At 40.9% G+C, this 16973-nt stretch overlaps 1 protein-coding gene across 3 annotated transcripts in view; it reads left to right on the top strand.

Annotated features, from left to right (window-relative positions):
* Positions 1–6261: 6261 nt before the first annotated feature.
* The window catches only part of atf7a (activating transcription factor 7a), an 81615-nt gene continuing 70903 nt past the window's right edge, over positions 6262–16973 (top strand). Inside the window, exon 1 of one of the 3 annotated variants that reach the window (XM_060938443.1) lies at positions 6262–6313. Coding sequence is in view for 1 of the 3 variants with exons in the window: in XM_060938441.1 (XP_060794424.1) it covers positions 16714–16764 (51 nt within the window). In the remaining 2 variants the exon portion in view is untranslated. Of the gene's footprint in view, positions 6314–16617; positions 16765–16973 lie in introns of those variants that run through there. The other 2 variants (XM_060938442.1, XM_060938441.1) reach the window with 2 other exon arrangements.

Here is a 16973-nt window from a genome sequence, read left to right as displayed (position 1 = left end):
CACAGGATAAGCAGCTACGGAGAATGGAATGGGGAAAATGGGATATTTTACTTGTATTGTTTTCTCAAGGTGTCCCACTTGGTTTTATCTTGGGCCCGTTTCTATTTATTGTCTACACGTTCATCCCTGGGGTGGTACGGTGATGCAGTGGTTAACATGGTCACCTCACAGCAAGAAGGTCCTGGGTTCGAGCCCAGTGGCTGGCTCGGGCCTTTCTGTATGGAGTTTGCATGTTCTTCCAGTATCTATGTGGGTTTCCTCGACAGTCCAAAGACATGCAGTTAGGTGAACTGGGTACTCTAAATTGTCTATCAGCGTGAATGGGTGTGCAGACAGTTGGTTCCCCAAGGGTTGTGGCAGGAAGGGCATCCAGTGTAAAACTACACTCCAATTAATATGACATGGATCAGTCTGGCCCACATGACAGCAACCCTACATATGTACAGGTAAGTGGGACAAGCTGGAAGCAGTGAGTGAGTCGACATGTTCATCCCTGGTTCTTTTATGCATCACCGTGGTATTCTATTATATTTGTATGCTAATGTACACCTAGACCGATTATCCTTCCGAAACAAACATCTTTTCTCGCACCGTCATCATTCTTCGTCCGTTGTCAGACAGGTAATTTCTTAAAATTGAACACGTTGGTGTGTTTACAGTCCAAGGCTGGCTGTAGATGACACGAGAATCACTTGTTTTAAATACAGTTGTTACTCACGGCCTTGCGCAATCTTTGCAGACACATAAATTCTATAACCAACACAGGTTTCTTTCATCTATGAAATATTGGCTACTTCTCGTGCTTTCTTGGTTCCCAGGAAGCATGAATTCAAGTATTTATCACCTCTCACTGACACATTTCTTCCAACCTCCCTGTCAAAACCTTCAAGAAACTACAAATCACCCAAGATTCAGCAGCAAGCTTCACAACTCAGAAGGAAATGTGGACATGATGCCAAATTTTACATACTGAAATATTTACAGGTTGCACGCTGTTATTTAGGTTGACACGGAGTTGCAGTGTAATATTGCTGTCGTGCTTTCGGAAATATATTACTGGACCTCTATATTGATGTAGCACACAGCTGATTTTTGAGTTTGTTTAAATGTTTATATGTACAGTGGTGCTTGAAAGTTTGTGAACCCTTTAGAATTTTCTATATTTCTGCATAAATATGACCTAGAACAACATCAGATTTTCACATAAGTCCTAAAAGTAGATAAAGAGAATCCAGTTAAACAAATGAGACAAAAATATGATACTTGGTCATTTATTTATTGAGGATAATGATCCAATATATCCAATATCTGTGAGTGGCAAAAGTATGTGAACCTCTAGGATTAGGAGTTAATCTGAAGGTGAAATTAGAGTCAGGTGTTTTCAATCAATGGGATGACAATCAGGTGTGAGTGGGCACCCGGTTTTATTTAAAGAACAGGCATCTATCAAAGTCTGATCTTCACAACACATGTTTGTGGAAGTGTATCATGGCACAAACAAAGGAGATTTCTGAGGACCTGAGACAAAGCGTTGTTGATGCTCATCAGGCTGGAAAAGGTTACAAAACCATCTCTAAAGAGTTTGGACTCCACCAATCCACAGTCAGACAGATTGTGTACAAATGGAGGAAATTCAAGACCATTGTTACCCTCCCCAGGAATGGTCGACCAACAAAGATCACTCCAAGAGCAAGGCGTGTAATAGTCGGCGAGGTCACAAAGGACCCCAGGGTAACTTCTAAGCAACTGAAGGCCTCTCTCACATTGGCTAATGTTAATGTTCATGAGTCCACCATCAGGAGAACACTGAACAACAATGGTGTGCATGACAGGGTTGCAAGGAGAAAGCCACTGCTCTCCAAAAAGAACATTGCTACTTGTCTGCAGTTAGCTAAAGAGCATGTGGAGAAGCCAGAAAGCTATTGGAAAAATGTTTTGTGGACGGATAAGACCAAAATAGAACTTTTGAGTTTAAATGAGAAGCGTTATGTTTGGAGAAAGGAAAACACTGCATTCCAGCATAAGAACCTTATCCCATCTGTGAAACATGGTGGCGGTAGTATCATGGTTTGGGCCTGTTTTGCTGCATCTGGGCCAGGACGGCTTGCCATCATTGATGAAACAATGAATTCTGAATGATACCAGCAAATTCTAAAGGAAAATGTCAGGACATCTGTCCATGAACTGAATCTCAAGAGAAGGCGGGTCATGTAGCAAGACAACGACCCTAAGCACACAAGTCGTTCTACCAAAGAATGGTTAACGAAGAATAAAGTTAATGTTTTGGAATGTCCAAGTCAAAGTCCTGACCTTAATCCAATCGAAATGTTGTGGAAGGACCTGAAGCGAGCAGTTCATGTGAGGAAACCCACCAACATCCCAGAGTTGAAGCTGTTCTGTACGGAGGAACGGGCTAAAATTCTTCCAAGCCGGTGTGCAGGACTGATCAACAGTTACCGGAAACATTTAGTTGCAGTTATTGCTGCACAAGAGGGTCACACCAGATACTGAAAGCAAAGGTTCACATGCTTTTGCCACTCACAGATATGTAATATTGGATCATTTTCCTCAATAAATAAATGACCAAGTATAATAATTTTGTCTCATTTGTTTAACTGGGTTTTCTTTATCTCCTTTTAGGACTTGTGTGAAAATCTGATGTTGTTTTAGGTCATATTTATGCAGAAATATAGAAAATTCTAAAGGGTTCACAAACTTTCAAGCACCACTGTAATTCTTCTATCCACGTTCACTGGATATGAGCAATCGCGCGCTCTGATTGGCTACTCTCCTACTAGGATATCAGCTCATGTACCGTGAGGAGAGAAAAACAAAATGGTGGAGTGTGTTGCTGAACCAACCGAGGATGAAATAAAAACTCCACTTGAAAACAAAACACAAAAAAAGGCAAAAAAATATGGAGTAAAAGTATTTGATGGTAAGAATGTATCTTTATTTATTTTTCAATAATTATAGCATTTTTCACAAATTGCTCCTGTCATTTTGACGGTTTGTTTACATTCTAAGTGGAAATGATTTTGTCGGATGTTTTGTATAGAGGTTTTTTTTTTATCAAATTTGCAAAAAAAAAAAGTTCTGTTTCTCAAAATCCAGTGAATGTGGATATAATAAAACAGTGACTGGAATAAATCTCGTTGTCCATGGCTTATAGCCAACTCAGTGCTACGCACCTCATCAGCTGTCTGCTCATGTACAACTTGATTTGGTGGAATAACTGTTAAATGTATAGTTCATAATTTATTTTTGTTCTCAAACCCCTTTTGTATCATAAAGGTCTATATTACATAGACGCGAGTGTTTTACTGGGAAATTCGCCACTTGTATTTTTCATACGAATTACATCCGGGACGTATTTTCCAATATCCTCGCTTGTGAGGAAATCGATGAAATGTTTCGAGAGATTTGACGAGGGACAGTCGGAATAAAAAAGCCAGTGGATCGTAGGCTATAATGTCCATGATTCCTAACAAGGTAATTTCCGAGATAGGATGGGACCATACCACGTAGAGCCTTATGAATAAGTCAACCAATGAGTGAATCTTCTAACAGACAGGGATGACCATTCGGCTTTTTTGTTTGTTCCAGTCACTTTTTGTTTGTGATTGTATCTATACAATAAAAAAAATCACACATTGTCTTGAAGACCAAGTTTATCTTGATGTTGAATAACTTGCGTTTTTCATATGAAATACATTGCAGATCTGTGTGACATATTGGCTGGTGTTGAATGGTATATTAGATATATTCCATTCAGCTAGCATGATACTGAATGAGTCCAAGATGAGTAGCTGAATGGAATATATCTAATATACCATGAAAAAAGCCAGCCCATATTATTTCCATACATATTCCTTTTGGGTGTTCAACGCGTCTTTCTCTTTCAAAATTCTCTCAAAATCAAACGTATTTAACAAAGCAAACCTGGCAGCCATGTTCGTTTACAAATTGTCACAGTCCCTTGCTAGTGCAGAAGTTTTACGCTTCTGATGTGTGATGTCATGTCTTGACAACCATGCGATATCATAAACCATATTCAACGCTCATTCTCCACTGGGTAGAATGATGTAATACATCTCAGATAAGTGGTATACTCACAATATTGCATACTATCAAACCAAACAAATGAAACCTGCTAGAATGGAATAGAACATGTTTTTATTCCATGGAAAAAGTGTCCTGTATGGATAATAATTCCCAATATTTAACTCCGATGACATCACTCTGTGTTTTCTTACTGACTGGATGCTTGTTGTCAAAATGGCGAACTGGTTCAAAATTAAAATTTTGATTAACTTGAGTATTTTTTTGTGGATGTGTCCATATCATATAAAGAACATTGCACGGTAGGGCGAATATATGAAGTTTATCTTCTCGTGTTGAAAGATGTACTCATTCGCCTTGCTCAGTTGTGAATATATACATTCACCACTGGACGATAAACTTCATATCTTTGTGCCACTGTGTAATATCCTCTCTGTATACCTTACATGGACTGGCTTCCCATCCGGTGTTCTCTGGATCCACCATGACTTTTTTTTTTACTTTATTTAACCAGGTAAAGCTTATTGAGATATAAAATCTCTTTTTCAAAAGCAACCTGGCCAAGAGGCAGCAGGTTTTATAGTACACACAATAAAACAAATAATCATACAATAAATAAAAATATCAGAGATAGATTAACATCTGTAACACATCTTAACATCTGATTTAAAAACAGTGACAGCCCAACGCTTTCGGGTTCCTTAGTTTTAAGAATTCTAACAAAGCTATCGAGGAATCAAATCCTACAATTTTAATTCATCTTGCAGAAAGTTTCATGCAGAGGGATCAGCAAAGTGAAATGCCTTTTTCGCCAGTTCTGTGACGACACGAGGGACAGTCGGAATAAAAAAGCCAGTGGATCGTAGGCTATAATGTCCATGATTCCTAACAAGGTAATTTCCGAGATAGGATGGGACCATACCACGTAGAGCCTTATGAATAAAACTCAACCAATGAGTGAATCTTCTAACAGACAGGGATGACCATTCGGCTTTTTTGTACGAAGTGCAATGACGGGTTAGATTCTTGCATCCAGGCTACGATAACGTGGTTACTGAAGATGGATGGATGAATGAACAATGATGATGGCTGGTTGTATCTGTGAAGATACTCAGTCATCCAGGTACATAGTAATCTGTGGTTGGTAGAAGAGAGCAACTGGACTTGCTTGAAAAGTCTTGAAGACGTTTCGCCTCTCGTCCGAAAGGCATCCTCAGTTCTGTCTGTCTAATAGGGAGTATCAAGTATTTATCCTCTCATGGATCATCATAGAATCCGAATCAGAATGCTGATGGCTGCATTGTAGGTGGCTGATAGATGTCCTAGACACCCACCTCTGTTCAGTGATGGTCGTTCCAGGTTGACAAAAATGAACGATCCTCTCTGGCTAAGATGTCTGGAAGTCCTCTCATACTCCCGCACCAGTCGACGGGAACTCATCCCAAAGTGCGTAGAAACATATCTGTGAAGATACTCAGTCATCCAGGTACATAGTAATCTGTGGCTGACTGGTGCGGGAGTATGAGAGGACTTCCAGAAAACTGGCAGACATCCTAGCCAGAGAGGATCGTTCATTTTTGTCAACCTGGAACGACCATCACTGAACAGAGGTGGGTGTCTATGACATCTATCAGCCACTTGCAATGCAGCCATCAGCATTCTGATTCGGATTCTATGATGATCCATGAGAGGATAAATACTTGATACTCCCTATTAGTCAGACAGAACTGAGGATGCCTTTCGGACGAGAGGCGAAACGTCTTCACGACTTTTCAAGCAAGTCCAGTTGCTCTCTTCTACCAACCACAGATGGCTGGTTGTGTCGGGCAGCAAGAACAAACTCCATCAGGAAAGTCCTGAGTGTGCTCTGTTAATACAAATGCACCCCTGCCATTCTCCACATGTGTTTTGCATTAGAAGCTGGAGAAAATAGTGGTATGAGCTAGTCATGTCTGAGTGAAAGTTCTTCCAATTCATAGCCAACATGCATTTTTTCACATTCACGCAGTGTCAGTTCAACACAATATTCCTTGTTCAAAAAGATCTGACATTTTGGAGACTGAAAGTAGTGCCATGAATTATACCACGTGGGCTGCCAGAATTCAATTTCACACTTTCAGTTCCAGTAAATCACGCTTTGGAAATGGACATGACACCGTGTGACGCTTAATCTCGCGATACTTGAAGGGGGCGGGGCGTGTCAGATTCCAAAGGAGAAAAGAGAGAGAGAGAGAGAGAGAGGGGCGCTGAGGTGAGTTTGTAAACACTTCTGTGCCTGTCAGTTAACACGAAATTCAGCGAAACAGTCGCGAACTGATTACTTGTTCATTTCTAAAACATTTACCGAGGATTTCAAGTAACTTTACGTGACATTTGTTGTGTTGTCAACTTATAGCTAGTTAGCTGCGACCGAGCTCTGAGTGCAAGGCCGCCTGTATTTCGACAAACCCCGCCTTCCGGCCCAGGATTGGCTAGTTTATCATTCTCATTCACAAGTCTGCCAACACGTTATCCAATCAAAATGTTTTCTACGAGCTGTCAGCCAATCCGACTGAAGAGGGTGGGAGTGTCTGAATGTGGGTAGGTTTGTGAAAAATAACACGGTTAGCATGCTAGCCAAGCTAGTTAGCCAATTAACGAGCTTCACTAACAAGCTTGGTTGGTTGGTAAAAGAAGTGAGAGAATGATTAACGGGCATTGAAGTCCGTATAACAAGATGAACAAGTTGTTAGAAAGAGCCGAGTTGTATCTTTTGACAGAGACGGAGATGAGAGAGACTCATAAGTTTTCTCGACTTGCTCCAAACTGGCTGTTTTACTTATTTTTAGAGTCCATTGGGGGGGAAAAAGTTTTGAAAGGTAAAACTGGAAAGATGTGCGACTGTAATCTGGTTCGTTCCGGTTTGATGAAGTTTTGAGCGCGAGGAGAGCAGAGGCGCAGGCGCCTCGCGGCTGAAACTAAGTGTTTAGGGCGGGCGCGTGCGGGAAAAGGCAGCGGAATATTAAAGGCTGTAATCTAAACCGCGTCTCGTGCACTATACAAGTGCACTAGGCAGAGGAGGAAGTAGTTGGTTTAAACCCTTAGTAGTGTGCACTGTGGATCCAGGAGAGAGCGGTTTGGGCTTCGTCCCAAGTTAGTGTGATGGTTAGTCGTGGCCTTGTTAATGTCTGACTTTAGCTTGTAATTAATCAGGAAGAGAGTCAAAATGTCCTGCCCTGCTCAGCAGACTCTCCTATTCCTGAGTCATAAATAAACAAATCTAATGATGGTAGTAGTCATAAATTATAATGAAGTTTATTATTATTATTATTATTATTATTATTATTGATACAAGTACAGAAGAAGAAACAACCTTTATTTGTCACATGCACACTTCAAGCACAGTGAGATTCATCTTCTGTATTTAACCCATCTGAAGCAGTGAACACGCGCGCACACCCAGAGCAGTGGGCAGCCACACTACGCCGTCAGGGGTTAAGTACCTTGCTCAAGGGCACCTCAGCCCAAGGCTGTCCCACGTTAAAGTGCATATTCTGGACCAATTTCGTTTTCTTTAAATATGAAAGAATGTCCCTTTACACACTCATCCAGAAGGGTAATTTTGCACAAGGCCATCTGTCTACAGCAGAAAAAAATAAAATAACAAAACACGTCTGGAAAAATCCCAAGCGAGCCTGGAGCCAGATTCATGACGTCACCTGCGGAAGCGCCAGCAGGCTGTGCGAGCTTTGCACGGTTTCAGTGCACAGCCTGTGTAGACCAAGCGCTCCCATTTCTCTTTCATTTGGGAAACGATGAGTACTAATCCCATCAAGATTGGTGTTGCTACTGTACACCCTCCTACGATACATCTGTTAACCATTTTAATAATTATGCGATAACGTTGAAGAAATTTGCAGAAAACCACCAGGTTGTTTTCTCATAAACAAACCAGTGCTGACGTAGGATTCAGAGGGAGGCGTCCCGCACGCGACGTCACGAAAATCAATGTTTGCCAGGAAATCCAAATGCCAAGTTTTTTCAGAGGCGGACCAATTCGCCTCAAATGGCTTGATTTCAACTGAATGTTTCTGGTATTGTGCAAGGTAAAAAAAAATTGCACAAAATGTGACCGATATTTGACCAAAGTTTAATATAAAACAGGATAATTACATTGATCTTGCTCCTGAATTTACCCGTGATATGGACGTTAACCTAACTGCATGTCTTTGAACTGTGGGGGAAACCGGAGCACCCGGAGGAAACCCATGCTGACACTGGGAGAACACGCAAACTCCACACAGAAAGGCCCTCGCCGGCTGCTGGGCTCGAACCCAGAATCTTCTTGCTGTGAGGCGACCGTGCTAAGAACAAAAACTAAATGCTGAAAAGTAATGCAATAAAAAGTAAAATTAAATATATAACACACAGCCATGTATAATAAATTAATAAATAATTCTGGTAACTTTTGAATTATGGAATAAAATAAAATGAAACTTTAAAAAAAACCAAATTTATTTCTTTATTTAATTAAAAATAAAACGTGTCCACAAGTTATAGTGTCCACTTGTCAGAAATTTTGGACCAACTCGACACACAATCAGTTCCCTAAGTATTTGGACAGCGACCGTTCCTGAGTTTGCATCTGCACGCCATCACAGTAGAGATTGAAACGAAGTCATCAAGGCGATATTTTTACAGCTGAATGATGGCCGCCTTCACTTGCATCAACACGTCTTTTGACCACGTACTGTCTGAACAGTTCCCGCGAATAGGCACCAAATGCAAATTCAACGCTTGGAATCAGGTCGAGGCCTTTTATTTGCTTAATTTGTCATGACGTGAATAAACTAGTAATAACTGGATATGAAACTACTCGTCAGTCAGTTGTCCAATTACTTTTGAGTTTGTCTAAATGGATGGACTGTTGGCGGGGGGGGGGGAATGGCTGTAATTCCTAAACAGTTAATGCATTGCTTTTGTTAAATGCCTTGAATTAAAGCTGAAAGCCTGCACTTCAGTCACATCCTGCTGGCTTCGTTTCATATCCGTTGTGGAGGTGCGGAGACGTGAAATTATGAAAACGGTTAGTCCAAATACTTACGGACCCGACTGTAGAGGAAAATATTTGCTCTTTTTTGATCCTGGTTGAAATTTGTGTCGGATATCAAAATGTATGCATTTATTTCTGAGGTACATTTATGAAACGTGAAGCTGCTTGAGAGGTTGCGGTGTATGTGAACGCTTCATCAGGACCACTGTTCAGAGTTTACGGTACAAAATGGTTATTGAGTACTTTACTCGGTCACTGAACAATTCCATGCATGTTATTTCACATTGGCACAATGGTAATGTGGTGGTGATTATTATTATTATTTTGAAATTGTCGTGAAGTTGTAACAAATGAAGAAAACCTTTTGTGTGTTCCTTGTCACTGGGGGTGTGAAAGTATCCCACATTGTCATACTCGCTCCCTTTCACCACCTTTCAGTCTCTCGGAGAGCAAAACCGGGGCGTCTTGTCGGCGTGACAGATCCTGTTATTCCTGTATATGTTGTTTCAGCACAATTGTTTTTTCTTTCTTAAACCTCAGCACTGTTCATTTCTCCATTCTGATTGGTCAGAAGGTGTTTGATTAATTTTCTTTCGCAGCTGCTCTGATCATCGTGCTGGCTGAAGGGCAAATCACAGATTTATATTCATACACTCGTTCTAATACGTTCCCATTTCTCTAGTAACCTTTGATCGCTGATGTAATCTGAGATTTGTAATTAACTAATAATGAAGTTGAGAGAAAAAAATGAGAGGTTGGTGAGGGAACAATTGTTTATAGTTTTTATAATGTAAGTGAAGAGGAACTTTTAGACTCGTCATAGCATTTACATGTAGCTATATATGGATAAAAAGTACAGTACATGTTCTTTTAAGAAGAAATTGTTGGGGAAGTAATGTTATGATATGAGGAATGAAACACTTTGGGACTTCAGAGTGGAAACCGTAACTCGCACTATCTTTTCATTGATTATTTTACTAAAACAGCATGTTCTGTCATGTTTTTGTCCTCGAGTTGCTCTGTGTCGATGTGTGTGGGTGCTGCTACAAGCTTTCACAGACGTTAAAGTAATTTACTTTTAATAACCAAGTAATGAGACTGTTTGTTTTGCCTCCTGTCAGTGTCTGTAGTTCACTAAAGCCGTGTTCAAGGAAGGGAGTTTATGGGTCAGTTTGTGGTGTCACGTATTCTAGACTGGTGTTGGCAATGACCCCAGCTGTAAACGGGTAGTTTTTCCTCCTCAGTTACTATATTAGTATAATGCGTGCCGTGTCCAGCTGCTCTCGGCGACTCTGGCTTATTTGTCGCTGAGGGAACCTGCCCAAAGGGATCAATAAAGTTTATCTAATCTAATTATTTGAACAGTACGGGCTTTCAAACCATCATGTGTTTGAGTTTGGAATTGAGTCTTTGAGTCTTAAAGGTTTAATTGGTGGAACCCGGAATACAAACAAATACACCTTCTGTTTGTAGTGTTTGGTCAGAAATAGACGTGCAAAGAAAAACTTGAATAAGAGACACCGTAATCGAGCAGGAAGTAGAGGTGTGCTTTGATCCTGGTTGGTTTCTCCGGAGTTTACATTTTAAAGGTGTATTGGCGAAGATCAGAGATGTCCACAAGCGCTAGTGATAGATAGACGGACTGCGCCAGCTACTCTGTCCCGGGGGCAAAAAAACCCCTTGCCTTTTAGTGTTCAAGCAATTTATATCATCTCCGCTGTCCATAATTTGCTGCAAATCCAATTATTCCACCACGAAATTGTCTTCGATTTGGGTCTAGCATGACCGGAAGCAACGCTGTATTTGTTGATCGATTCTCTCACTCTGATTGGCTGAGCCGGACCACGTGACCATGCAGTAACGGACAATAGAGGTGTGACGATTCAGTTTTATCACAATTTTGACCTTTCGATTTGAATCACGAGTCACTTTTTTTTTTTTTTTTGTCCTATTTTATGACTGATTCAAATCATTGTCAGTATTCTGTTAACTGTCAGTCTAGAAATGTAGAGCAATAAGAAACAAACAAGTCATGTTGCCTGTGGAGTCTTTATTCAGACGCCAGTCACGCCATTGACTTGGAATGCATCACAGTTCAGTAATTTTTGGCACATTTTTAAATTTTCAAGCCGCAAAACACAAAGAAACAACAAAAAAAAAGCAGTGACCTTTTTTTTTTTTTTTGTCTCGATCTTTTAAAACACAAAAATACAGTCACTTGTGTTAAAGTGAATACAGAATACCACGTCTTGAGACACTATTCATTATTCAGCGAGGACATAACGCACTGAGATTCAATAAGTTCTGAGACAGCAATAATTTATTGCCATGATAAGGAAAATTAGACTCACACAGCTTACACAGCGCTTGTTTTCTGTCACGAGACAGTAAGAAATGCCACCAAGCTGGTGGCTTCAGGAGTTCCGAGTCATCCGCCATGGTGTTCACGAATCTCGCGAGATTCCTATCGCAACCACAAACATGGCTGCGCCCACGTACAGCTCCGGATACCGAATCGAATTTTTCCTATCAAAATTATGCCGTTTGTTGAAATTTGTTCTGCATCTAGGGCTATCGGAAAGAAATTAGGTATTGTTAGTGAATTGTGATTTTTATTAAATTTTAATCAATTTTTTTGAATCATGGATCGATAGATCAAGGATAGATTAATCATCGCACCTCTAGCAAACGGCAGGAAAGACGTGGTTGTTGCAGGTGATTTCACTCGGTTTTCACAGAATGCCACCGAAGAAGAAACTAAAACCTTCCGTGGGACAAATAAATAAAACGGGTACCCTATGGGTCCATGTGGCTACTGCTTATAAATAAAATTGTTTTCTGATCCCACGTCCATACAGTAAATATAGCACATATATTTACTCTGACGCAGTAGCCACAAAAATGAAGAATTTAAAAATAACAGAAGTAAAATATACCGAGTGTCTGTACTTTATATTATTCTACTGTTAGAGTTTTCGAAACTGAACCCTCCAAACCAAGGCTGACATACACAAGCTGTCGCCATGACCCAAACTCTTATTTCCCGGAAAAGGCCCGGTGCTAGAGCTCAGTGGTCTCAATAACCTTTTCGACAACTTCCTGGAACAACTCCGAAGTGCGTCACATCGACATCACACATGGGACCGCTGGACAAAGAAGGCGAGGAAAGGGGGACGATCTGGAGTGTATTTTAAAATAGGAACGCACTTTCCCTGGGTAATAAGCATAAACATGTCTGAAAGCGTTTCTTTAGTCTAGTCCATTTATTTCGAATAGTGAACTGAATTGTATACGCTCACCGGGCATTTTAATAGGAATAGTGTGCTATTGTTACACTTTTTCTTGTGACACAGTGGCTCCTGCCTCTATGAAGCGGTAGCCACAATAAAGTCTGTGTTTCATCCCCCCCCAGGATTAGATCTCTAACAGTTTACCATTTGAATGATTCCCGCCCATGTTCATGAAGCACTGCCCCCTGGGATCTCCTGTCGAGTTGTAGCATGTCACATCCAACACAAACAGGCATTCCAGCAGAGAAGTCACTTATTTTCTCGGCAACTTGATACACTTTTGGATAGTTTTTTTTTTTTTTTTGGTATTGTGTGTGATTTGTGCAAGTCAGGAATAAAAAGGGGGGGGGAAATCACTTTTATGGGTGTATTTCTTGTTTCGCACTGTCGACCCTTGCTGAAGTTTAGATATCTTTTCTGAAGGCTCTGGCAGCACAGCGTTGGTCCTTCTACAACTATTAATCAACAAGTCAAAGATCCACTTTATAAATAGTTACTAGATTGTTTCCGATTTCATAGCAGGACACGACCTTGGGTCTTGGAGCACGCAGTATTGTCTACTGCCTGGGCACGGATTTAATGCCAGGCACGCTGCCGATATGCAGACACGCGAATAGAGTTTCATTTGTTCCATATAACCAAAGCTCGGGTTCACTCAGGCCACTTCAGTCCATATAGGCTGTACGTATCTCTGAGCAGCGATAAGTTCAGTTCTTTCTGCTACGCACTGACTACCTGTTCGCAAATACCCTTCATAACTGTTCATTCCACAAACATGCACACGCACACTCTGTGGGGTCTCCCCTACCCTCTGGCAACTCAAGCTCCAGATTCCTCATTCCTGGCTGTAGCAGGAGCTATTAATACAGTTTGTTTAGACAGTTTCCTAGCAGGAGGCATCAAACAGTGCACTGATTATAGCCGGGGACGCGCCGCTCTCCACCTGCTGAATCGGAGAAATCCAAGTTAACACACGCATCACCGGTGCTTTTTATTTATTTATATATTTTTTTCTCGCTCGCTTGTCACCGAGGCCGAACCTGGTTCTGCGAGGAAAGTGATGGATGTAAACCTGGACACAAATCTGTGTCCTGCATCACATCACATCACAGCACAGCATGACTAATTCCCAGTGTCATCATGTCAATGACGCACACAAACAAAGCTGTTCAAGTCACTCTGACAACACAGAATGTGACGTTCTTTGAGGTGTAATTAACAATTATTCACCGAGATTCACTGAGCCTGAGGCGAGTCTTTTTTTTTTTTTGTTTAGTATAAATGCACAGGTGTTTGTTTAAAAAGATTGTATTTAAAAATTTTTTTTTTTCGAACTTAAAAAGCGGCATACGAATGTAATAAAGGCATGGCGTGCAGACTTGTCACTTATCTATGCAAGTCACATAAAATACTTTTGTTTTGAAATTGAGAAAATAATTCACAATTCCACCTTGCCTTTGAGTATATACCAAACTTCATTGCATCTTGAGTGATTTTAGGAACGTTTTCTTTCATCGTTTGGAATTCTTTTTCACTCATGGTGACAAAGCGATTGGCCGCTATTTTGCCGAGGTGATTATCGAGAAATTGAGTTTTTCGACCAGTCGGCACATGTGATTTCCTGTAATCACCTCTGTATTTGTACTAAAGTGAATCATTGTCTGAACAGTTCTGCGTTTCCAGTGTGTCGGTCGGTTAGCTGCGTGTTGCACGAAACGCTGTACATTTACACCAAACACGGTGAGGGCATCAAAATTCGCACTGGTTGCCCTGCTAACGACGCTGGCGAGTTCGTGGACCCTTCATCTTGCAGACTTGATTTCAAAGAGCCGCAAAGCAAACACGTGTCAACGTAACGATAAAAAATACAATAAATGAGAATTCAAATGATAAAAAAAAATTGGTTAACAGTACCATTAGGACGACTTTTTGTCTTTTGACTTGTTGCAAAAAAAAAAATCAGCTATAGCGACTGCTTTTATTTCAACGTATCCAACACACCTCTCGTCTTGTAATACCTCCTATTCGTCAGCGTTATTCAAGTCACGTGCAAGTAAATCGCCAACACACTTTGGCATGCACTTCCCTCATATTTTCACAAAATATATTACGCACTTCGCCGTCTCGCCTGAAACAGCTACAGTTTCCGACATCTTGGTCCATGCTTCTTTCTTTTTTTTTTTTTCCTTTTAGTTTTATTTTTGTCCCTGTATGCACACTAAAGCTGCAACGATTCACGAAGACACCGATTCGATTCACGAAGACACTGATTCGATTCTGCAACTAAATATAAAGGACAAACAAACCTTAAGAGTTTAAACTTGAATTAACAAAATCCCGTTTAAATTTGTCTGGAAAAATGAAAACTTTCCAAATACTGATGAGGGAAAAGATATGCAAGTGTAAAATGCTTAAAACAAAAGTTTAAAATAGGGATATTTTGGCAGCTTGAACTGATGAATTCCTGAGCGCAGAGCAGTGAAGTTCAGTCACTCTCACTCACAAACAGCTTCCTCTTCAAAGTTATTTAATATTTTTATGCATATTCATAACAGTTCAATCAGTACTGTCAGTACACTAGCACAAGTAACAGTAGTAACCCGGCAACATGGAAAACTGTTTTGTGACTTTGGCTCTAAACTCGAACTGATAACAGGTAAAGTAAATCATATCAGCTTTAACCGTCCCCGCCGACTTGGTTTTACTACTTTCGTAACACTTTCAGTTTTCAATTCGGCATCACTTACCTCGTTTACATCCACGTTGTGTTTTCGCTTTAAATGATTTGAGGTTTGTAGTTGACCCTCGCTTATTGTACTTGTCATCAACATGACGTGCAGCACGTTGCAGTGTCCTTCGTGTCTTCTTGAAACCCAAAATGTAGCCAAACTTTCAATTCAAGATGAGACGACGGATCTTTGGAGCAGATACGCAAGACCTTTTATTTTTAAATTTGAGTGGATAGTATCTCCATCCTTGACTCTTGTATGCTGCATAAATGGGAATTAACAAAAAATATATTTGAGAGTTAAAATCGAGCGCAAAGTTGGCATTCGAGCCGCCCCACTGAGCCAGCCAGCCCTGAGTGCGTGACGTCACTGCGGGAACCGGTTTTAAAGGAACAGTCCACCGTACTTCCATAATGAAATATGCTCTTATCTGAATTGAGACGAGCTGCTCCGTACCTGTCCGAGCTTTGCGCGACCTCCCAGTCAGTCAGACGCAGTCAGACGCGCTGTCACTCCTGTTAGCAATGTAGCTAGGCTCAGCATGGCCAATGGTATTTTTTGGGGCTGTAGTTAGATGCGACCAAACTCTTCCGCGTTTTTCCTGTTTACGTAGGTTTATATGACCAGTGACATGAAACAAGTTCAGTTACACAAATTGAAACTTAGCGATTTTCTATGCTATGGAAAGTCCGCACTATAATGACAGGCGTACTAACACCTTCTGCGCGCTTCGACAGCGCATTGATACGGAGCTCAGATATCAATGCGCTGCCGAAGCGCGCAGAAGGTGTTAGTACGCCTGTCATTATAGTGCGGATTTTCCATAGCATAGAAAATCGCTACGTTTCAATTTGTGTAACTGAACTTGTTTCATATCACTGCTCATATAAACCTACGTAAACAGGAAAAACGCGGAAGAGTTTGGTCGCATCTAACTACAGCCCCAAAAAATACCATTGGCCATGCTGAGCCTAGCTACATTGCTAACAGGAGTGACAGCGCGTCTGACTGCGTCTGACTGACTGGGAGGTCGCGCAAAGCTCGGATAGGTACGGAGCAGCTCGTCTCAATTCAGATAAGAGCATATTTCATTATGGAAGTATGGTGGACTGTTCCTTTAAGGCCGAGGCCTTTGACAGCTATAGACCAAAGTCATATAAATAATTTATGGTGAAAGTAAGAAATACCGTTACCGACTCGCTCAACTAAGACTGATTTGACTTCATTGATTGTGGGTTGACTCTCATTAAAACAGGACGGGTGTTAGAACTTATGCAACGTACATGTACATGCATGCATTTTCACTGATAAAACGTAAAAGGCTAATTAAATAATCAGATGAACTGAAGCAATCACATTCTGAAGCAAATTAAATAATCTTATAGACCCCTTTGCAGTAAACGTCATTCATACGTAAGCGGAAATTGCGCGCGCAGCCTGGACCCAAAAAAGACTCAGCGATGCCTAGTTGTTGTGTTGTCGGGTATCAGAATCGTAGCAGTGATGGGGTTAAAATGTTCAGAATTCCAGCAGGATCTCACCCATTCCAAAAAAAATCGCCAACGTCTATGGCTACAAGCCATCAAACGTGTAGACTGGGATGAAAGCACCATCAAAAATGCGCGGGTTTGCAGCGCCCACTTCATCACAGGTAAGATCAGGCTATTTATTAAATCTTTCTTTTTTATTCTAGTCTTCGTTTATTGAAGTAGCAAAATACTTTGGTAACGTTTGTCTGATTAGCTGGGTCATAGTTACACAATGTAATGAATAGTGTTAGCATGTTAGCTTTGCATGCAATTTTGTTTGTAGGAGAGGTCTCGCTTGACTCAAGCAGTCCAGATTTTGTGCCATCATTAT

Source organism: Neoarius graeffei, chromosome 13, assembly GCF_027579695.1.
Source record: "Neoarius graeffei isolate fNeoGra1 chromosome 13, fNeoGra1.pri, whole genome shotgun sequence".
Taxonomy (NCBI): Eukaryota; Metazoa; Chordata; class Actinopteri; order Siluriformes; family Ariidae; genus Neoarius; species Neoarius graeffei.
Note: the sequence above shows the minus strand (reverse complement) of the source record. Positions and strands in the feature narration are given on the sequence as shown.